At 40.7% G+C, this 23,384-nt stretch overlaps 1 protein-coding gene across 6 annotated transcripts in view; it reads left to right on the top strand.

The window, feature by feature from the left end:
* Positions 1-21,626, top strand: part of sox6 (SRY-box transcription factor 6) — a 112,978-nt gene extending 91,352 nt beyond the window's left edge. For 2 of the 6 annotated variants that reach the window (XM_058781375.1, XM_058781379.1), the window contains exons 12-15: positions 6,994-7,099; positions 13,422-13,655; positions 15,133-15,349; positions 16,361-21,626. In XM_058781375.1, the coding sequence (XP_058637358.1) occupies positions 6,994-7,099; positions 13,422-13,655; positions 15,133-15,349; positions 16,361-16,670 (867 nt within the window). In that variant the 3' untranslated portion in view covers positions 16,671-21,626. The remainder of the gene's footprint in view (positions 1-6,993; positions 7,100-13,421; positions 13,656-15,132; positions 15,350-16,360) is intronic. The other 4 variants (XM_058781377.1, XM_058781376.1, XM_058781378.1 and 1 more) reach the window with 4 other exon arrangements.
* Positions 21,627-23,384: the final 1,758 nt, after the last annotated feature.

Genomic DNA, 23,384 nt, shown 5'->3' with positions numbered 1-23,384 from the left:
TGATTTATCCCGGTGTAACGACTGAGCTGAAGAGTGAGGCTAAGTGCTGCTTACAGATGGATCAATTCATCTTTTAATACAAAGTGTGTCCATAGAACACAATGGAGTGACCTGCATCCCTTTTTCTCTCGCACAGAGCCATTTCTCTCTCTCTCTCTGAGATGGAAGAGCCGTCTCCTTTGAGTCTCCTGTCTTTTAGGTGCATGTGTAAAATATTCATGTTTTAGTGTTTGCTTGCTTGTTTTCTATTTGTCTTTTTTCCCCTTTGATGTCCCGTCAGTAAAAGAAAGCTTTTATGAGACCTCCGACAATTTGCTTTTCTTTTTCAAATATTTATTAGAAGTATTATTGTCTACTGAGGACAATTATTGTGTTTTATTATTTATTATACTTCCCCCCCCCTCCCCGCCCGGAAAGCACTGAATTGTACATTTCTTGATCCATTTTATGCACTAGTTTTAAACTACTTTGTTTGATTTTACATTTTCAAATTGAATTTCACAAGCCACCTAATGATATGGTTCCACTCTGGAAAGAGCGCAGATTTTGATTTCAGATATTTCGCCCTTGCTAATAACCTACTTTTTGACAGATGTTGCAGTCCGACGGGGCCTGGCGAGGAGATAAAATATATTCTTGTGCTGACACTTCCCAAACTGGAATCAAAGGGTGAAAGGCCAGTGTATTAACCTATTGAGCATCCGCTGGCCTCCCTGCCCCCTCCTCTCACCTACATTATTGATGAGTGGAATATTCACTTTTCTCAAATCCCAGAGCACAGGGCCACAAACATTTAAATGGAGCTTTGCTCACTCTCCTCGAAATTCTCACCCCCTACTTTTAGACCCGAAGCCAATGTTTGCTCTCATTCCCTCCCCGCGTGTGAGTGTTAGGGGCCTATTCACGCTTCCCTTTACAAAGACTTGGGGTATAATCTTGTCTGGTCTGCAGCCCTGGAAGCAATTTTCTACCCCTTTTTCTGCTGCTGTCTTGGAAATTGCCAGCATAGGTTATTTTTGGCCGCAAAGTAAATCCTGCCATACATGGCTTTGGCCGTCCAAAATTTGATTATATTCTGAACTCAAGCACTGCCCATAGCCAGCGAGTGCCATTGTTGAGTATTGCTTACATTAATTCTTTGTTCCATTTGTTTGGCTATATAAATAGCGCCTTTTTCGCAATGCGTGAGGGCGGGCGCACATCTCGGGCTAGTTCTAAAACAAACGGCATGCACTTACTCTTCCGTTTTTTCTCCCTTAGGTAAGACATAACTGAAGCTCAGCTGATTTTACACTCTGGTTGCATAAAATCACACAAATGGCCAAAACAGGGCACTCATTCAAAAATGCAACGAGGCCTTATACTCCAGACCTGCGAGGCTCTGCTTATGCCAGATACCCCGCAACAAAGCCAGCGTAAAGAATAGGCTACAATGGGTCATTTATGTGCCACCATATTGGGACAGAACTCCTCCGAACAGGTGCATAAAGAACCCTCTGTCTCCCAGATCATGCGATTCAGAGTGTCCATTATTGTAAATAGATTGCGTGATAAGAGCAGAAAAAGCAAGGTTCTTCTTAACAGATCCTTGAGGACCTAGTGAACATTTCAGGGTCATTTAAAGCAGAAACCCCATAAAGAAATCCAGATCTGATGATCTCAATGCAGCAGGATAGAAAAACCGCGCTGCAGAGTTTCTTTTACAGCCGAGGGATGGACACATATAAAATGCTTCATTTCCCCCATGATGTCAAAAGGTCAGATGTTGTGGGTACATTTCTCAGTTTTATAAGCGAGCGAGTTGTCGGTTTAACATGGTTATGGTTTAATCTGGGATGTTTAGAAAAAAAGTCTAATCGGAAATATCAAAGTTCTCTCATGTCAATGTTTTCAGATAAAGTGTTTCTGCAAGGTAAAAAAAAATATCTATATTAAGGATTGGATGCCCACCAGTGGAGGGAGGTCGCAGCCTCAGACGCGCTCTGCCAGCACCCGCTCTGGGAGCCTACAAGCATGGACTACTGCTTGAGTATAAAAACTGAGCGACCGCATGAAAGGAACTCTGGGCTCGGCGCACAACTGCATGTGCTTTAGACTAAACGTTTCAAAACTACCAACTACTGGAAAGCTTCACAATTATAAATAACATTGTGATTGGTTACTGCGGGAATTGAAAGCAGATGAGGGGCGAAATAGACGTGCGCTGCTGGGCCTTAGTCTCAATACAGACGGCTGAAGCAACGTACACCACGTATACACACAGTTAGAACTCATTGTAATAGGCTTTCAAAGCCTCCCTTTATTTCCTCTATCACTTGGATGTCTCAGCCAGGTGTGGAACTGACAGAATACGCTGTATTCTCGGCATTCAGAATCCAGGCAAGGACATGGAACAAACGGTTATTCACTTGACCATTGTGTTTTTTCTTATTTTTTTTTACTAGGTTATGATATTAGCTGTTATGATGACAGTAAAGGCAGATTACTAAGTCAACAAAGGCCGGTCTTTGGTTGCCTCACAATTGGCGTTATCTGGACCCGACTGGAACAATTCAAGGCCATATGGCTGAAGCCGGGCTATTTTTACCAGAGGAAAAGCGTCACTCTATGGCAGTGTGATGCGTAAGTACAGGGTAGACACCAGCACAATGCGCTCCTGCCCGAAATACACGAAATCTGCGGGCAGCGCTGCAGTCCTCAGGCACATGTTCTGCGGCCGGCCTGATTAAAGCCCTCTCCGCTGCGCTGACATGGGCTCCTCGCTCTGGCTCCCCTCCAGATGTTCAGAAGTTCCACCAGCCTTGCCATCGGCCCTTCTGTGTTATTACTTCACCATGCAACCCTCCTCCGTCGAAACAAAATGCATTCTGTAACCGAATTTGAGGATGGAGGGGAAAAAAAGGATAGTGAAGGGGAGATTATTGTGGGTGTCTTTTTCCACTTCAGCTTAGGACTGTGTGGTTATAATTTTAGATGTGGGAATGAAGGGCTGCATGCTGAACTCATTTGAGGGAAGGGCCAGCCGTGCGCCAGAGAGGTCGTGGTTAGCATGGGAGGGGCACAACGTGTACCATGACATCTTTTCTTTTTTGCATTGTTTCCGTTTTTTCGTTCAACTAACCGCCCTTTCCCTTTCTCCTTCTCTCTGTACTTGCGGAGACTCTGAGCTCCTGCCATCTCACTGCCGTAATGCACATTATAAATATCCTTTATAGCACAATGGTCACAGAGACCTGCTGGTGAGCATTTGCCTCACTGGACGGTCCTTTTTCAGGATGGTACACACCCTTTACTGCTCTTCTGTGGCAAAGTGATCAGTAAAAATTTAATGACACCATAAAATAATAAAAATGCCATTGATTTATCACAGCACTTGATGCAGACAGTAGTAAAGGCGCTGTAGACCGATTTCTTTTTCGAGACTTCAAACAAAAAGCCTGATGTTATGCATATAAATTATTTCTCTCGATAATGCTATGATATAAATTACATAAGTTACAACCAATAAGTATATAAAACATAGTGTATTAAATTTAATGGAAACTCATTGTGCGATGTTTGAAGGTGTGCACGTCGCTTTTTATGTTCATATTCACTTTCTCAATTACAGACTCCCTAATGTGCACTGTAAACAGCGTCACTGTCTCGTGTGGATATCAGTACTTCCTAGGCATGAATGAACTCTCTACCTCACTCCATTAAGTTAGACCCGAGACACTGAAGTGTCTAATCTTGTTTTCACGTACAATAGCTCCCGTCTGGCTCATTCTTTAATTATTGTTCTGGAAAATGAGAGTTTAGCACCTAAAGCGTTTTTAATGAAACTCAGTGATTGATGCCCCTTGTTCCCCAAACTGATGTTTAATGATCATGACTTTATAAAAGGAGTTGATTGATCAGAGAGAGCTAACAGAGTGGGGAGGAGGGGGTGACACAAGCAAGTCATTTATAACCCCCACACACACACGCACACTCTGCAGTTGTTGGGCCCTTCCCCAGTGGACAGTCCACGGCGCATCGGCCATCGCTCGTGCGACTAATCGCACATCAGTCAATTTGTCATTGGGTGCTGCGCCTCTTTCATTAAGTGCAATAATGCGGTCTGGTGATGAATACAGCAGCGTAGGAGGCTTCACACAGAGCGTGGCACACCGAGCTAGCGCTCCAACTTATCTTTACAAAGCCGCCTGAGCCCAGCGGGAACTGCTACATATGTCATAATTAGAAAACACTTAAATAAGCAAGGCAGAGTCAAGACAGGCAGCACTTAATGACAGGCCATAAGCAGGTAGTGGTTAATTGTACATCAGAATCACTCAGATGGCCATAAATAATGATTGTTCCATCAAGCATGGTGGTGGGAAATTGTGGTACTCTCTCTGTACAGCTCTTCTTTCTGTCCTTCTGATGCTTGTGCTGTATTTTTTTGAGTAATAGTAATAGTTTTCAGTAATAGACACTTGGATTTATTTTTTTGGGCAAGTAGGCAAATAAAAGATAATTTGGACATTTTTTTAATGAATTAATTTTGGCAGCTAATTGTGGCCTGTAATAGCACAACATTATTTGAGGTGAATAAAAGTGCTGCATTTTATAAATAATGTACATTACCATTTAAAGGTTTTGGATTTGTAATATTTTTTAAAAGGTCTTATACGCTCACGCATATATTGGCTGCATTTATTTGAACAAAAATACAGTAAACAGTAACATTTTGAAATATGACTTAAATAATTATTTTATATTTTAATTTATTCTTGCGATGGCAAAGCTGAATTTTCAGAAGCCATTACTGTGGTCTTCAGTGTCACATGATCTTTCAGAAATCTGTCTAATATGCTGATTTGGTGCTTAAGAAACATTCTTATAATTATCAATGTTGAAATCTACTGTACTACTTAATATTTTATAGAGACTATAATCATTTTTCTTCAGGATTCTGAATATAAAGTTCAAAAGAACATCATTTATTTGACATAGAAACCTTTAGTATCATTATAAATGTCTTTACTGTCACTTTCCATCGATTTAATGCACCCTTGCTGAATAATTTTTTTTAAAATCTAACAGACTCCAAACTTTTCAAAAGCAGTGTATATTTCCATATGAAAGGAATTATAATATTCTATAAAGGGCCTAACTCACATAGAAAAAAGGCATGTTTGTGCTGAAAAGAATGACAGTTACTTCATTTAAATATTTACAGTGCTAGTTAAGTGCATTTAGAACCTTTTTAAACCTGACTGCAGGTGCTTATTGAACGCAGGTTTTTGTGCTGAAATACCTCACACAAACGTGCCTGAACTGTTTAGTGAATTTGCCCCTCAGTGATAATAAAGTCTGTTTCAAGTGACAACAGCAATAAGCACAGAATCATCCCAAGTAATCCACTATTGTCATGAGCTATTGACAAGTTGAGCCGGAGTGATAATCTTTTGCCGTGTGAAGAGATTCCTCTCTCCACGGGCTCCCCAGTGGCAAAAAGAACAGAAAACAAACAAACGAGCAAAACGGCCAAAGCAGCGCGGCTGAAAGATTAATGTGTACGTCGGTATCTGTGTCTGCGTCTGTGGCAGGGGAGCTGTTAGCATTGTGTTGGGAGGCTGCCCGAGTGTCTGTTCAAACTGTGTGTGATAGGCATTCTCTAAAGAAAAGACAATTCAAGCACACCTTTTGCCTGAGATTGGACACACACCCTGGGAGAAGAGCAAACGCTCTGGGGCCGACTCACCGTAACTCGCTTTGCTTTTAGCATCTTCCTGCCCTGTTCGGAGGGGGGAGAGATTACTTGTATCATGCCGAGTCAAAGTGTCCATCTCCTCCTCGAGTCTTTAGAGAGAGCGAGACGAGCCTCCACTAATGCCCTGCTGCACTCACGGCAGAACTAGGTCATTTAACAATGGGCCCGAGCAGCGGTCGGCCCTCTTCCTCTACATAATACATTAAGTCTAATGTGCTGCAACCATTCAGGAGGGCCCCCCAAAAGCTGTTATTTTATTCTGTAAATGCACACGGACATGACATTTAATATTGTCGCACGGGTGAGGAATGACAGGGGTTTATTGTGCATCAAGTGCAACATGATGCCAAGTTTAATCTGAACAGAAAGCAACACGACAAAAGGGAAAACACGGCGTGTTCCTCCGAGCATGAGCCTTGAATAAATGATAGACAGGGAGCTCAGGGCAGCAAAGACAGGGGCATGTACTGCAAAGATTAGAGAGCGGAAAAGAAAAAAAAAATAAGCTGAACATTTCACTGGAGGTCCCAGGCTGCATTGTGTGCTCAGGATCTTTCAGTGTGTTGTTTCTAAATCCTTTTTAGTAGAGTGTTCCAGACTCTTATCGGTACAAGTCCCTGCAGATGAAGACAGTAAGAGACTACAGCTGTGATAAAGACGACTTGACTTGGGCCCGTCAAAATGCATGCGAAGAGCATGCGTGTCCTACAGGGTCGTATGCTATTTACAACTGAATTTGAAGTGCCTTTTAAATTTTTGAATTGTAATTTAAGAATATACAATTAAAATTAAGTGAAATGTAAAGAAATTAATTTAACTACTATAAATGTAGTTTTTAATAATCCATTGCATTTATTTAAGCAAAAATAGAAATTTGTATATAATATAAATAAAATGGATATATATTTGTGTCTGCGTGCATATACAGTACATACACATAAAATAATTGAATGAAATAATTATAAGGATAATAATTAAGGAATAAAAATAATTAGTAGTGGTAGTAGTAATTTGATACATTTATTAAATTAATTATTTAATGCTATGGTCATTGTACCACTGTGGAAAAGACACGATTTCCCAGACTGCTCTAATTTAAGCAACATGCAGCAGGTAAGTTTCATGTTGAGTTAAGACCTAAATCCTTAATCACACATTTTAGTATGCAATGTGGTGCATAAAGACAAACCACTAAATATCTGTAGACAGGAAGCTGTAGTATCTGAACACAATTTCTTTTGTCATTTTTGCAGGAGAGGTCTCATTATGATAACCTTGGCCATCACCTGGGCAAACTAGGTGAGGATGGGAAGATTGGTCACAGAGTCATCGACCTCACCAGGCCAGAGGATTTTGAGGGTAAGTATCTATTTGTAGTGTTTGAAAACATAACATGACTGAGCATTGCCATATATCTAATGCTGCTTGCTGCTTGATTACAGTGAGGAATGAGGTCAGGTACAGTTCAGTCAGATGATCAGATTGACTGGATTCCACGGTTGCTTGGCCAGTGTCAGGGAAAGTTGATGGGGTAATGTAGTGAGCACGGCTGTATTTAAAGTTTTCACAGCTAGTTCTTGATGACAAAGTGATGGGACAATGCTGGCCCTCCTCCAGGACCAGGCTCTGTTGCCACAGCTCATGTTTGATGTGCTGGGTGTGGAGGTGTAAATGCTGATAGAACTTACACGACAAGGCGTCAGCTCCTTTTGTCACCCTGTTCATAAACAGTACGCTTGTATGCGCCAGTGTTTTTTCGGTGTAAAATATTTATAACAGTTCCCATGGAAATCTACAGCCAATATATGGAGAAATAAAAACATTTTAATTCAAGTTTCATATAATTATGGGTATTATCTTTAAAAAGAGGCCTTGAGGGAACAAGCACAATAGATTTTTTTTTTTTTTTTTGTAAGATGATCAGCCTCGCATATCTGTGTTTGTTTATGAGCTTTCTAAAACATAAATTATTTATTTTGGCTGGGTAGTATTCAAATCTTTAAATAGAGGTTTAGAGATGCAGTTTTTCTGGTCTGGCATGATCTGATCTGACCAGACCAGAGCAGATTCCCGCCAAGAAGCCTGTCCCACCCCTCTCAGATCAGTGAGAAAGCTGGGTCCTCGGGTCCTCCAGCGCGGTGGGAACCCGACTTCTGTGGGCTCCGGAGCAGTCAGGGGCAGGGTTGAGGGCACCCAGTCGCCCAAGTGATGCAGAGTTCCTTTAAAGTCCTAAGTGGAGGTGAAGGAACGGAGAGCGTGCCTTCAGTTTACTCCCAGCACAGACAGGATTAGAAGGCCACAGAGGTTTCTCATCCCAGTGGACAGGCGCCACTGTGAGTGCTCAGAGCCATCCCCATCTCCATCTTCCCGCAAGCACATCGAGATGAAGGATGTGAACGGCATTTTATGATGATACGCCCCACATTAAATAGTCTCTTTTACAAGCAGAATGTGTTTACCCGTTGGGAAACATGGAGTGTTTACTTGTGTGTTTTTGTGTTTAGAGCCTTTTTCGATAGACCAAGTCAAACAAATTCCATTCCTCTCCCTGAACATTTGAGGAATGTACGTGCCGTGTATGTGATACCTACGCTTAAAAAAAGGCAACCCTTCATCCTGTTTATATGCCACTAGTCTTTGTTTTATTACACTGCTCTGTTCAGAAGCTTTGGGCCTTCATCAATATAAGCTAGCTATTTTTAATGCACTTTAAATGATTTATCAGCTAAGTAGTAAACTACCATTTGAGAATTAAATTTCTTGATGCTTTAACAGGGCAAACAGGCTCATACAGTAACTGCCACGGAGAGCAGAGGAAAATTACTGAGTGGGTCCGTAACGGCTGCATGCTTCCTTGTACGGAGGTCCTGCCTGCTGAAAAGACACGTTATATTGGAAAAGGCTTGGGGTGTAAAACAGCTCTCTGTCACTGCTGTAACTCGCAGAAAGCTTTAGGTTGCTTGAACTAATATTTGCAAAGCATGCAGCAACCAAATTAACAGCTGCCAAAGTTCTAACGAGAGAGAGGCCGTTGGAAAATAACGGCGGGGTATGGAAATAGATAGAATTTCCTTCATTTCGCAAAAAGCCACGAGCCACATGCATCAGCTCACCGCAAAGTCATTAGGTCTTTTTAAGCTCAGATGAAAAACATTAACTAATACCACAAAAGGCTTTAGTATGGCCCCTTTGTTCATTCACATATGGCAGCGTATGAGTTTTGTTTGCCGAACGGGTCGGGTCGTGCGTGTGTTTAAACTATCTCTGTCAGACGGGGGTCTTAGCAGAACAAAGGTTGTGTTGAGAGATTCCAGGGGCAGGAAGTCGAGGTAATATCAGCACGCTTTTGAGACAATGCCGGCCAAAATGAACGTTGGCCAGGATTGATTAACTGCTTGACTTTGTAATCTCTGAGCTATGTTAATGCTGTATTATTTATGAATATGGTTCAATTGTGGCAAGGTTATCGCTGAATTATTATAGACTAGCAATCTGAGGTTCACTGCAGTCAAAGCAAAGGAACCAAAAGCTCAATCAGACATTTTTGTGTGTTAGACGATCGTTTTATAAAGGAGTATGATAAACTACACCATGCTATGTCATAATATGAAGATACACAAGGATCTACACTACTCTGTAAGATTTTTGTTTTTTATATTTTCTTGTATGGCCATCAATGCTGCATTTATTTGATCAATACAATTCACTGCGCTCTCCCAGCTGGTTAGCTGCCAAGACCTATATTTATAAAGGTTGTTCTGCACTCTAAAATCTTTTATTTGAGTTAAAATTTAAAAAATGCTTTCAGCAGCCATTATTTCAGTCTTTAGTGTCACATGATTCTTCAGAAATTATTCTAATATGCTAATATGCTTTCAAGTTTTTTTCAGGATTTTTGGATAAATAGAAAGTTCAAAATAACAGCATTTATTTCAAAGAGAAATCTTCTGTAACATCATACATGTCTTTACTGTCACTTTTGACCAATTCAGTGTGTCCTTGCTGAATAAATATAATTAAATAAATATTACTGTCCTCAGCTTTTTGAACAGTGGTAAATATGCAAGCCCATTTCTGCCACAGAGTAAAAATGAAAAATTTAGTAAAAAAATTTTTAATTTAAATTAAATAGGCCATAGAAAAAAGACACATTGTCAGATATGAAGTCATACAGTATAATATAAAGTCAAGACAAATAAACTAACAATTTTAAGATATAAACTTACAATTGCAAGAATTAATATTACCTTTTTATTTTATTATTATTTTTAATTTTTGATTTTGAAATCCCTAGATCAAAACCTATAGTTTTATCACACTCGTGTGTGTGTCTTGTGTATGTCTGTTTTCCCAGCATTCCCATTGCCGGTTCTTTATCCAGTTTTACTGTCTCTATAGTCTGCACGTGAGCCCAGGACTCCTTTCATCGAAATGGTGTAGTGAGAAAATGAATTTAGCATGGCCCTCTTCAAGACCTTACAACATGCAGGGCGAGAGGCATGAGAAACAATAGCTTAAAGAAACATGCGCTAACAAGTCACGCTTTTGTCCGTATATATACTCTAGAGTAGAATTCCAAATATCCAGCTGGGTGCAACTCAACAATTGGCACGTTAAAGTGGTGGGCTTAAATCACATGTAAGTTGTAATGGTTTAATTAGCGGAATATGAGTGCTGACATGAATGGGAGAGCTGAGCATTGTGTCATATCTGTCTGTGGGCGTTAGAAGAGACTGCCATTGTCAGCGCTAAATACCTTTGCAGAAAGGCGTATCTTTCTTTATTGGATCGTCCGCAGAGGGCCTGGCAGGTTTGCGTGATTGTTGCTTGTTTCTCCAAGCGGATTCTTGTGTGACAGTCTGTGTGTGCCCTCAGAACAAAAGGCTAGCTGCAGCGAGAGCCTGAGAGGCTCAGCCTTTTGGCTCCGTTCCGCGTACCGTCGAGTCTGGGCCTGCTGCAGGCAGGTGTGCCGGGCCGCGGGGCCCCTTTCCCTCGTACGCTTCCACGCGAGCGCTCTCTCTCTTTCTCTGTAATTCATACAGTCCCCCTCTGCTCTCCCTCCTGTTCACCGGGAGAGACAAATTAAATAGAGATTCTTGTATCGCTCTGTCATGTTGGGCACCGGGTCTCATAAATCACAATAAAGTCGATTAGAAGCCTCCTGCCGTCTCGCCCCCCCCCACCCTCACACACCTCAGGGGGTCTCCCGTGGCATCCCGAAACATCTGCATTTATTTACACAATAACACACCTAACTAGGTGCTTCCTAAAAGAGCCGCACAGGGGGAAAAACGTCAATTAATGCTAATTTGTAAATGTCAGAAGCATGTAAGCTTTCTTATTAAACAACAACAAGCCAGGAAAAAAAGCAGAGGGTTGTAAATTGCATGTTGTAGATGCGGGGTGACGTCGCACGAGCCGACCTCGCTGCCAGCTCTTTGGCTGCTTTTGATTAAGGCACATCATGATTGCAATGGGGTGGGGGGGCACGGACCACCCGTGTCTGCGAGCGGGGCTCTGTGCCAGGGGCCGCCGCTCATCTCGTCCCGCAGAGCACCGGCACTCTGTAAGTCGGCTCTCATTCCTGCGGTCCGCTCAAATGACTGAGAGCGCTGAGTCTGTGTCTACTGACGCACTACAGCAACAACAGGGCATGAGATGATTATTACAACCAACCCTGGTTGCTCTCGCCCTCTCTCAGCGACACAGAAAAATGAATCCGATCTGCAATTTAAAAGTCCAGCTGCTGGTTTCCTGCATGTAAGCTGCTCACCTCTGCCTATATCTGCTTGCATGCCAGTATATAAATTGCTGAATCAGTGTCAGTGGTAAAGTAATGGCATGGGGCGAATCGTAAATTAGGGCCGGCCATCCCCCCTCCCCCTGAGCAGACAGTGGCGGTCGTGTCTGGGCGAGGTAGCCGAGCGAGCGAGCGAGCTAGGGTTGGCAAGGTAATGAATGCCTTCATCTGGCCCCGGCAGTCAGCAGATTGCCCAACGTTGATGGATACTGTCAGCCCTACGCCACACTACATTTCATTGCACAATAAACATGGCTGTCAAAGCCAAACAAAGTGAAATCAATTTATCCTGCACGGTGAGCGCGTGCTAAATGAAATTAATGTACTGTGCGGGGAACGCCGTCGCCGTATAATCCCGACGGAAGAGGCTGGGACGAGGCGGCTGCTTGTAGTACTACAAAGTTGTGGAGAGGCAAGATCAGAGAGACCCTGACTGATGCACCATGACTGTGTGGAGCTGGGCAGCCAGATAAACAGCAGCCCTTTCTGGATTATTATGATTGTTAAACATGACATGTGTAAATGGATCTTTTGGGCCCTGTGGGCAAAGCCGTTCTGCCCAGCAGGGCCTGGAGGATAGAGCCTCCTGCTGGATGTCTGAAACTTAGACTTTGTCTCTTTCTCTCTCCGGGCCCCAATGTGGCACAAGTGTGTGTGTGTGTATGCATAGAGAAGGTGGCTCTTCGACATTGCCTATTTTCCCACTCCTCCTCCTTTGAGCAACGCGCTGCCCTCGAAATGGTCTCGGTATCCCGGTGCTTTAATAGCGGTGTAGTGCCAAGATCCATTACTTAGCTGGAGTTTTTATTTTGTTTATCAACACCAGTGATAATAGAAATCAAAAGCAGGTACCGTGTGCCAAGACTTGAAGTTTCAGGGTCCTAATGAATACACATCACATGTGGATGATGAAATATTCATGGCTGATTCCAAGCCTTCTTATCCAGTTTTTGGATCATTAAAGATGTATCGTAGCATATGGGAAGGCTTTTTTTTGTTTGTTTTATTTTTCAAGCCTTGTTTATCAACATGTTTTTGTTTGTTGAAATATTCATACAGCTTTTATTTAATTCTTTCACATCTTACATATAAAAGGAAGCAAATGCGCATGCAAACAGAATCATTTTCACTCTGCTGTAAAGTTAAATACAGAAACTGGAGGACACACATGCTGATTGTGAATGGCCTGATTGAGGAGTTACACTCCTTCAAGTCTGTTCAAGTCGCACTCCCACCAGGCCGCATTCACTAACTCTAGTGTGTGAAACCTGTGATCATTTAAATACAGAAACCTAGTTTTTATTTTATTAATTTTTTTTTACCGTCCCGTGTTTATCCACTAGGCCTGCCCTTTGTCAGACTCTATGTGTTAGCACATTGAAAGCAATCACATGGAGATGTATGTTTTGTCAGGACATTGGCACAGATCCTCCTCCTAATTTTACCTCCCTTACACAAACACCCTTGTGCCACATTTGTTATTCAGAGCATTACCGTTATTACTCATAGCAGGAGAAACATTACGACAGTCATCCAGAAACGTAAGGCTGTTCGAATGTACGAACGCTGTGACCCAGACAAAATATTTAAAAGGCATCATAGTCAGGGTCCTACTCGTCTGGTTTGAGCTAGTTTTCACTCATCAGGAGTTCCTTGACCAACAATGCCGTCTTGTTCTACACTCCAAAACATGGGCTTGTCCCATCCAGTTCTGGGATGGGCAGCCTGGAGTATAAGATACAGCTGCAGGCCTCTCGGGATCCCCAAACCCAGCTTCTCTGGTTCAGCTCCATTCACTCTGATGTGCTGACGGATGCCCTGCACTACTAAGTTGATTAACGGTTTGCACCCGCTCTCTCCTTCTTGCTCTGGTGTTCCTAGGGTGTAAGGAACTGAATGGCTCTGCAGATAAACCACATCAGTATTATTGTTGGCCAACAGGAGGCGCCAGCACTACCGAGGCACGGGTCTACAGGGAACCCCGGGGAAGGAACAGCAACGAACCTCACATCAAACGGCCCATGAACGCCTTCATGGTCTGGGCCAAAGATGAGCGCCGCAAAATCCTTCAGGCCTTCCCAGACATGCACAACTCCAACATCAGCAAAATCTTGGGTAAGTCAAATCCCCCAAATCAATCACGACCAGCAGCCATGGCCGTCTGCGTTAGCCTTTCTGTTTTCATTTGGGATTACGCCATGCTCCATAAGAATAAACTGAACTGGTATCCAGGGAACTATTGTAGAGTGCTTCAGAAACTGTTGAAAATGTCGTTGCTTGTTTTGGATCGCGTTAACCCAATAGTCTTTTTTTAAACACAGCCATTTAAACAGTCATTCTACTTATTGAAATTACTTTACTTTCCTTCAAAGTAACTACTCAAGGAAGTAGTTACTTCCCAAAAATCCCCCCCGATTTTTGGGAATATTGTGGAATATTGTGAAATCACTTGCGAAATAAGCAGCATTTCTATTCTTTGCATTTAAGAAAACAAGGTCATTGCTTCCAGGAAATTGGCAAAAAATAGCAATAGAAAATATGTTGAGACTCGAAAGCGAAGTCACATGACATTTTCTGATGTACATGTATTAAATGTGTTTTAATTCAGAATTTTGAAATGAACTGAACCTCTGTTGAAGTAAAGGGAGGGTCTGTTTTTACCAAACTGAAACAGCCCACTGTTTTGGATCAAAACCAAGACTTACAAGACTAAAATGTAGCTGAATTGGACCATTAAGAAAGGCTGAGTGTTATGTTGATTGACTAGACATTTAAGTATTATAGTACACCGGACCTTGAATTGCACAAAATATGCAAATGAATATCGCCAAGGCAGTTTCTGCCCTCTTAGCAATCGATAGACAAGCATCTCAGCATTACAAAGCTACTATGCAAAATGTATGCTGTGAATAAGATGTTCAGGCTATTACCACACCTGCCTAATCTTCTTTTGCAAGTAATTCCACACAATTCAATGCATCTCAAACAGACGAGCACGGTTAAACTTGATGGCATGATGCCCGCAGGAGCAGCTCAATTAGATGGATTTAGTGGCTGTCACGTGGGCAGTGTTTGTCATGAAAAATGACAGGGCTAAATGGGTCTTGTCCCCCAGTCCAGAGAGTCAATAGATCACAGCAACTAAAAGACCCGTCAGCCCGGACGTTTCTGAAGGCTGGAGATATTTACTGGCCTGTTGTTTTCACTAATGCAGAAACGGTAACAGTAATGCAGTTACCCTCCATTCACAAAAGCAGTGCTTGCCCCAGGATAATGTAGTTATTTTGTTGACGTTGTTGATGCTCGTCTCGTCTCTAAATGTAAAAATATATTTAAATATTATTAATTTTATTCATTGTATTAAAATATATTGAATTAAACATTAATGGTTTTTATAATAAATTAAAATTGTAAAATGTATTTAAAGCCATTTTTTCTCCATGAAAAAAAAACTTTAATTAAATTGTAATTCATTTATCTAAAAATAAAATGTAGCTATAAAATATGATTAGAAGTCATGCTTTCTCCAAAAATAAATAATAGATAAATAATGATCATTTTTCACTTCTAACTTCTCAACTGTGGTCAACAGGATCTCGCTGGAAGTCCATGACGAACCAGGAGAAACAACCGTATTATGAGGAGCAGGCACGGCTCAGCAAGATCCACCTGGAGAAGTATCCCAACTACAAGTACAAGCCCCGGCCCAAGCGCACCTGCATCATCGACGGCAAGAAGCTGCGCATAGGCGAGTACAAGCAGATGATGAGGTCGAGGAGGCAGGAGATGAGGCAGTTCTTCACTGTGGGGTAGGTGCACGTTGGAAAAACGGCACGAACAATAGCAGGCGGCCGTCCAAGATGCCCTGCCCTCTGTTAAACCCCTATACGCTGTTCATAAAGCCAGCTTAGAGCTCTCACAATAGGCAGGTAATGACTCCATACCATGTGCCAACTCCTGGTGTAAAGCCAGTGACCCTTTAATCAGGTTGATTGGAGTAATTCAACCACTTAGCTCATTTGTCACGTTATATGGCCCTCGCACTTAATTTTAATATACGCTTCAAAGCAAAGCGAGCGCAGCCTTTTGTTGCCTACACGCTCCCTTTGTGATTATATGCTGTGGTAAATTTATTTTTTCTCAGAGGAGGGGAAATGCACTATATGGCCCTGGGTTGAATCCCATTGACAAAATAGTATTTTCTTTCAGCTGCCTGAAAGTAGTGGTTTATCACATTTAGATGGTTACAGAGGGCAGCGGGACTCACGTAGCCATTATTTTAGGATATTAGAGTCGAGTATGAATGTAGAGAGGGCTGCAGGGCAGATGTTTGGAGCTCAACTCTATAATTTACTGCGTGTGGTGAGTGAAGAAAATGCCTGCTCCAGGTGTTTCCACTTCAACAGCAAGAAATACGAGCGCTGGAGTATCAATCAGCTTGTTAAAGATCAGGAGACTGTGTCTCTACCAACCAATTGGCTTTGTCACCCAGAAAGAAACGAGTGTCATTTTCACAATCGTTCCCAAATCGTTGTCGCTGATTGGGAATCATTTTTACAGGGCTACCGGCTGGGCACGTTCCATTCAAGCCGGTGTTTAAAACTGCACAAGCTTTATGCTTTCGACCAGCGTTTTGTGTGCTTCTGTACATTCTTTCCATTCTCTAACTCCCCGAGACCGTAATTGTTTTCCTTGAAAAACCTTAAACTTGTCATTCGTCTCTTAAAAGCTCTTAAGCTTCTCTGAGCTTTGCGAAAAGCAAAAGCGCACCCTGGCACTTCATGAGCGTAAATCTGTCTGTTTCTTCACCTCTGTATCAGGCAGCAGCCACAGACGCAGATCCCCATCACCACCAGCGCAGGTGTCGTCTACCCTGGTGCCATAACAATGGCGACCACTACGCCCTCCCCTCACATGACGTCAGACTGCTCCAGTGCCTCGGCCAGCCCCGAGCCCACCATCCCTGTCATCCAGAGCACCTTCAACATGAAGATGGAACCGGGCACCTTGGTGTCTAGCGACCCCGTGAACGGAGAAGACGAGATGGACATGTATGAGGACTTTGAGGACGAGCCCAAATCGGACTACAGTAGTGAGAATGACACACAGGAGCCGGTCAGTGCCAACTGAGGCGAAAACAGCCAGCGAAGAATATCCTTTTATTAGAGGGAAGACTGAAGAAGATGAAAAAGAGAACAAAAAAAAAACAAAAAAAAAACAAAAAAACTTGTTTCTGATGAAATACGTTTTGGGAGCCAGCATGCAGATGTGGCTCCTGCAGATTTAACAGCTATTGGTCTTAAGTGTTTCTCCGAGTGTGAAACAATTTGATTGTGTTTTATTTTGGCTTTTTTTTTATTGTTATTTTATTGAATTTTTTTTGATCATGGACAATTTAGGGTATTTCCTACGACATTTTTAAATAATAGGACTTGACGATTGAAACATTTCATATGAATGCATAACTCACAGTCTTACTTAAATTCATATGGATTTACACATGTATTGTTTTTTTCTTTTGAAGCGTACATTACTGTTTTCGATGGGGTTCTATATCTCACTCAGGTATGCTGTACCAGCCAACAGCTTGTGAATGTTTTTAATCAGAACTATTTAAAATGAAAAAGACGACACTTCATTTGACATTTCATAATACGATAAAACTGAAGAAGTCCATATATTTGAACCATAGAGGGAAAGCCTAAAACTCCCCCATTATTATTGTTGTTCTCGTTATTATTATTATTATTATTATTACTACTACTACTACAAGTCCAGATGTGCCAAACATATCATAAGCTTCCTGCTCTTAAATCTTAAATTTGAAAGTCTTAAGGAAGAGACTGCATGAGTCTTAGACAATCCTTGCAATCGTATCTACAAAGCCCACTTTTATTTCTCCTCTCCATTGACAACCACGTCCAAATGCTCAGGAACTAAGAATGTCATAGTTCTCCAGGAGGTTCAATGCAGTGATCGCCCCGACCACCGTCCTCGTCTAGTTCAGTCTTACCCGCTCGGTTCTTAATCACAGTGATTGTAATCAGGCCAGAATGCCAAGGGGCCAAATGGCATCCAATCTGCAAAATTGGACAGGCAGCGAAAGGCAGCTTTGGTGTATTACAATCACAAATTGCTGTTGTACAATATGTACACGCCATTCTGCTAAAGTCTTTAGCCCTGTTTTCCAGGGCAGCAAGTTCAAAGTCTTTTTTATTTACGCTTAAGTCTTGTAGACATTGTAATCTTAACTGATGGAAATAGTCTTAAAGCAGAGCGTACGCCCTTTGGGCTTCTGCAGTGTGTTCATCGTTAAGTCTTAAGAGAACATCCAGTTTATCAGGATGTTTTGGCCAGTTATGCAGAGAGTTCAGGAGAAATTTACCTAAACGAATAATGGCACTTATTTTCTAAAATTTGAGATACTTTGTATTTTCGTTTAAATATATGTTCTGAAACAAATACATTTGAAAATGCACAAAGACAAATCTGCCATTTTTTCTTTTTTTGGCAAATTGAAATCAGTTTTTTGAGCACTTAAAAAAACCCCCCAAAAAAAACAATTCAAATAGGCAGTCCTGCGCCTCTACTAAATTATCCGCTCGTTCCGGCAGCAGAACAGATCTCAGGTTGTTTCCGTGCGGAAGGACAGCCAAGAAGCAGCCAGCGGTCAGGGCCTCTTGTTTTAGGCTTTGGCCCTACCGAAGGCTCCTACAGGGTTCGAGTGCCATTCACCTCCACTCGCCTGACCTCTGCCCAGCGCACACCCTGCCTCAAGGGGCTGCCATCTGGCTCCCGTCATCGGCCCGCGCCCAGGAGAAAGGTAGCGAACAATGGAGACGAGGCCCATGTGGTTTATTGTGCCCTCTCTCCATCAAAGCGCTCGCGAAAGGCCGCGGCCAGAAGCAGCCATGAGGTGCTAGCGAGCAGATGGAACAAGTAGATCAAGCTGTGGGGGATTATTAAAATGACTGACGAGTCGGTATCATCTGAAATACGGCATTATTAATGCATGAGTCCCGCTATTTTGCCTTTGCCCTTGAACCTGTCTGTTTCATCAGTAACCCAGAGATTAGAATAGACAGGAAATGTCACAGCGAGGCTGCTGGTCACTGCATTACCTCCAAAGGTCTAAAAGGTACCGATGGCTATTTAGCGCTTACTTCTCCCAGCAGTTGAAGCATTGACTTTTCTCCTCAGCACCCCTCTTTGAAAAGCATTTACTTTTAATTCATAGAAGTTTTGAGCACTTCTTTAGAAGCTTGTATTCGTACCTTTTATTTTGTTGGTTTTGTTTAAGTTTGTTGTGATTTTTACAAGGTACAGTACTTGGCTGGGTGTCCCTTGACATCCGCGTTCATTTTTTTTTTTTTTCTTCCCTGCTTACAAGCCAACGTTTATTGTTTAAAGCTGTTATATCTGTTTGCTGGTGGATTGGTTGATTTGTACGTGATTTGTACATATTTCCTTGACCATGCCAAGCCAATTCTGTAGGCTGGTAGCAGACAAAAGGACTGTTGTTGGGACTGAAACTTGATTGCGCTTGTATAGATTAAAAAAGGAAAAAAACGAAAAAAGAGACAATTTCAATCTCACACGGAGACAATGATTCAAAAGTGTTACAAGCACTGGATATAAATGGTATTTTTATCAATTCTGACTAATGTGAAGCCGTTGTGCGAGGAAAAAAAAAGAAAAAACCTACATGAACAAGTCACCTGTTTGGACTCATGTGAGTGCGCCTCACAGTTGCCAGATTTGAGTCATTTTTCTCTTGACATATTTTGTTTATTTATGCAAAGACACGTGATGAATGAACACTTTGTTTAAGCTCCAGTGCTGCCTAGGGGAGAAAGAGCAGTAAACTCGACGGAGAGGCTCGCGTAGTGACTGGCCAACTGAGACACACCGGACTTCAGTAGCACATTTTAATGGTCATGTATGTTTGTGTTGTATATTGTATTTGAAGCTCTCTAGTGCATATAGACATTTTATTGTATTTATTAGCCATTATTGGCTCTAAAAGTGTCAGTAGAACAGAATTAAAGGACAATCAGAGAACAAGAATAAAACAGTGAAATTTCAAAATGGATTGGAGCTCAAAACAAAGTTTCTTTTTTTTTTTTTTTTTTTTAAATCTCCATCTCATTAGATTTTTTTTTTTTTCCTTTTCATTGTAAATATAACATAGGAAAATAGAATTCTATTTTTGTTCATGGATACTTGCTGAAGTATAAATTATGTATTTTACTTTTTTTTCTTCTTTTTAGTGTGTGTGTATGTTTTTGGTTGTTGTACTTAGGAAAAAAGAACGAAATCACAAACTGACAATTCACTGTACCTCATGTAGTTGCTGAATTCACATCCCTGTTGATTGAGTAGTATTGGAGACACAGCTGAGACACCCAGGCATCTCACTTCCATGTGTTTAAGTGATGAACCTCGCACTCCATGCTGAGTTAACCAGCCATTTGCTATGTTGTTGGTGCACTCTGTAGCAAAGGACAAATCTTGAAATCCATGTACGTATTTTTTATTTTATTTTACAAATTGTTTTCTAAATGTTGAGGTACTTGCTGAAGTTCTTTAACAATTGGTTTTGTGCCAAATTTGAATGAGAGAAAATGTAATTGTGGGGCATCAGTTGTGGCGTGTCGTACAGTACAGCTTCATCTGAAAACGTGAGTTTTTCGCTGAGCATTTAATCCATTGGGGATGTGCAAATATTTATGAGTTTGTTTGTTTTTGTTTTAATGCTGCACAATGCAGACCCACTCTGTGCATTTGAGGTTTTCATACAGTATTTTTCTCTGTGTTGCTTCATAGTGTTTAATAGACCATTTCCCATCCAGTCAACAGCCAGTCTAAATGACATTTCTTTTTTAACTATCACTGCCATGTTAATGCAAAGTAGGTACAATAACTGAGGACAAAGCTTGGGTGTTTCTACTTATCTTACTGTAATGCTTTTTTTTTTTTTTGGTATGGACTTTTGTGATGTATATTGTGGGATAGTTTTTGTTAATTTAATCAGCACAATTCACTGACATGCTGGACTGACATGCTAGCTGCTGTTCAGAAGAGTAAAATGTTGCTGTCAGGGACAACGTATGCTGTTGTCAATGGTACTTTGCTTTTAGATTTCTGTAGTCTCTCAAGCAACACTGTGTGTGGCTCCTCTGTCGCTAGGTACACTCTTGTTTCGAATCCCGCTAGCAGCCTGATAACACTTTTCTTTCATTTTGTCTTTGTGTGTGTGTGTGTGTGTGCGTGAGTGTGTATGTAGAGACCGGTTTCTCAGCAGGTACATAGACCCATGGCAGGTATTATTGTTTGGGCGTTAGAGATATAGAATAGTATCTGTTGCTGCTTTTGGAGAAAAAAAAAAAAAAAGTTTTAAGTCTAAAAATGTAAATAGTTTATCATAATATCTTGTACAGTCCAGTGTAAAGTTTTTAATTGAACTTAAAAAGGTTGCCATCACATTTGTGTTCACATTCTTCTTTATACAGTACAAAAGACAGCTATTTGCTAAGGATATTATTGTTTTAAAAAAAAAAAGAAAAAAAGGTACTAAAAATATTTTTTGCTTGGCTTTAGTATGTAAACCAGCAAGTCATTGGTTTCCATGTGCAGTATTGACGTGAGGTAAACTAATTAATGCTACAGTTGTATGTCCAGAGACCAGTCTTCTCTGTAATGGTAGTATTATTATATCAAATAAAATAAACCAGATGAGTGACACATTTTGGTGTATATAGACACCTTAGTGGATTGTACAAATATCTAGGTTGTTCTCCCCACAAGCAGCATTTGGCATATTGTAATGTAACACCATTTTTACAGTATATTCTCAATTCACTGATGTACGACGGCAGATGAGGGTGTTCCTGTCTGTTTGCTTATTTACCTCAAGAGTTCCTCTTTTTCCATAAAAGATAGAGTACACACACATATGACAAAATCGTCTCACCATCACTCCATCTTTTGTACTGCTGTTGACACTTACAAATTAAAGAGACATTTTGTTTTATTTGTTGTGTGTTGTATTTTTTTTAAATAGTGTTTGGTTGTCGGTATATTATTTAACCAGAAGTTTTCAAATGAGTGAATTATTTGGAATTTATTTGACACTGGGAGTTTGTTGTGCTAAAGTGAGTAGTTAATGAATTTACTTAATGTGCCTTAAGCGTAATATGAACTGCCATAATAAATGCACTAGCTGAAGTAGAAATGCGACTTAAGAGAATTCAAACATTTACATACTTTTGTGTATCAGTAAGCAAAGAAGTAAACTTCACACATGCAAACAATTTACATATTATGTGGCAGCCTTGATAACAGATGCCTTGTTTTTTTTCCCTTGCACACATTCCACCAGAAGGTTACTTAGATGGACAACAAAGCTAATAATGATTATGGTTGACCTGATTATTATAATAGATCCAATGACAAGAGCTATTTAATGGCATGCTAATTCATCCTACTCTATCAACATTGCACCTCCAAGCGTAACAGTTACAGCTGTGCAATATAGGTAGAATATTTTGTGTGCTAAAAAGTTTGGGCTAAGTGATAAATTAAAAGAAAATGTCATATCAATTAATATTTTATATAAAAATATATAGATGTCCTTGGACACATACATTTCTAAATTCCTTTCTTGCCTACTTCTGAAACAGTGAGCTCTAGGTTCAAGGGTAAATTCAAATGTAATCACACTAATCTGTGCATAAACATGTTCACTGCACACTGATGAAATTGCTCGCTAAAAAGCATAATATTTAAAATTACATTTATAGTTATTTGTCGGGTGATTTTGTTTCTTCAGACATATGCGATCAGTTCAATTGCCAACAACGTTTCAGCGGCACGTGGACCTGTGAACGCGGGAGAACAGCAGAGCGTGCAGGTGGGTACGGTTATATAACACGACAAGGGCTGTTTTTTCCGTAACGGGAAATGCCAAATGGATACGTTTTGAACATGGTTTAGTTGATTGTTAGACGTTGTGTAGTAATCGTCTCGTATTGTCCAGTTACGGAAACTTTTGGTGAATTTGGCCATTAAAAGAGTTGAATCACGATAGTGGTCTCTGCAGAAGCTATATATATATATGTATATATATATATATATATATATATATATATATAATTTGTCTAGTTTTAAGGTCTGTAAGAGAAAAAAACTAATTAAGAGGAATTAACAAGAGAAATTGTTAATGTTTTACATTTTTCCGACCTGCAATGAACAAATGTCATTTCCACCACATCCCAATATACAGCCGTTATTTAAAAATAGATTAACGTATGCCACTCAAGAATTGTCTAAGATCATTCTTCTAACTAGTTTTACCAGTTTTTTCACAATGTACAATAATTATACATTTGTCAATGAGATAAATTAACTGCCCTAAGGACCAAATGCTGAACCATACACCTGTCACACTCTGAAATTTAATATTGGTTTGGGTAAGAGCTTATTAGAAAATAAATAACTTGAATTTTTATATTAAGTAGAGCATGATCTCATAAATTGTGGATACATTTTTAATGTGTGATGAGAACTTTTTCAATATTTTAAAAAAATGTGTGGTGATGGAAATGACAGGGTGTTGTGGAAATGACAATGAATTAACCTGAATTTAGAGAAACATCAGAGATATTTATTTGAAAAAGTCTTAAACTCATCACACTCATTAAACTCAGTTCACAAAGTCATTAAACATATCAATTGTACTTTGTAACCATAAATGTCATTTCCACCACAGAGGCAGTGTGGTGGAAATGACATTTCTGTAGTTTTTGGTGAAAAAATGGAAGATAGCTTCACTGATTAGCTTTG

Source organism: Onychostoma macrolepis, chromosome 07 (genome assembly GCF_012432095.1).
Source record: "Onychostoma macrolepis isolate SWU-2019 chromosome 07, ASM1243209v1, whole genome shotgun sequence".
Lineage (NCBI taxonomy): Eukaryota > Metazoa > Chordata > Actinopteri > Cypriniformes > Cyprinidae > Onychostoma > Onychostoma macrolepis.
This window is presented reverse-complemented; position numbering and strand designations above follow the sequence as displayed.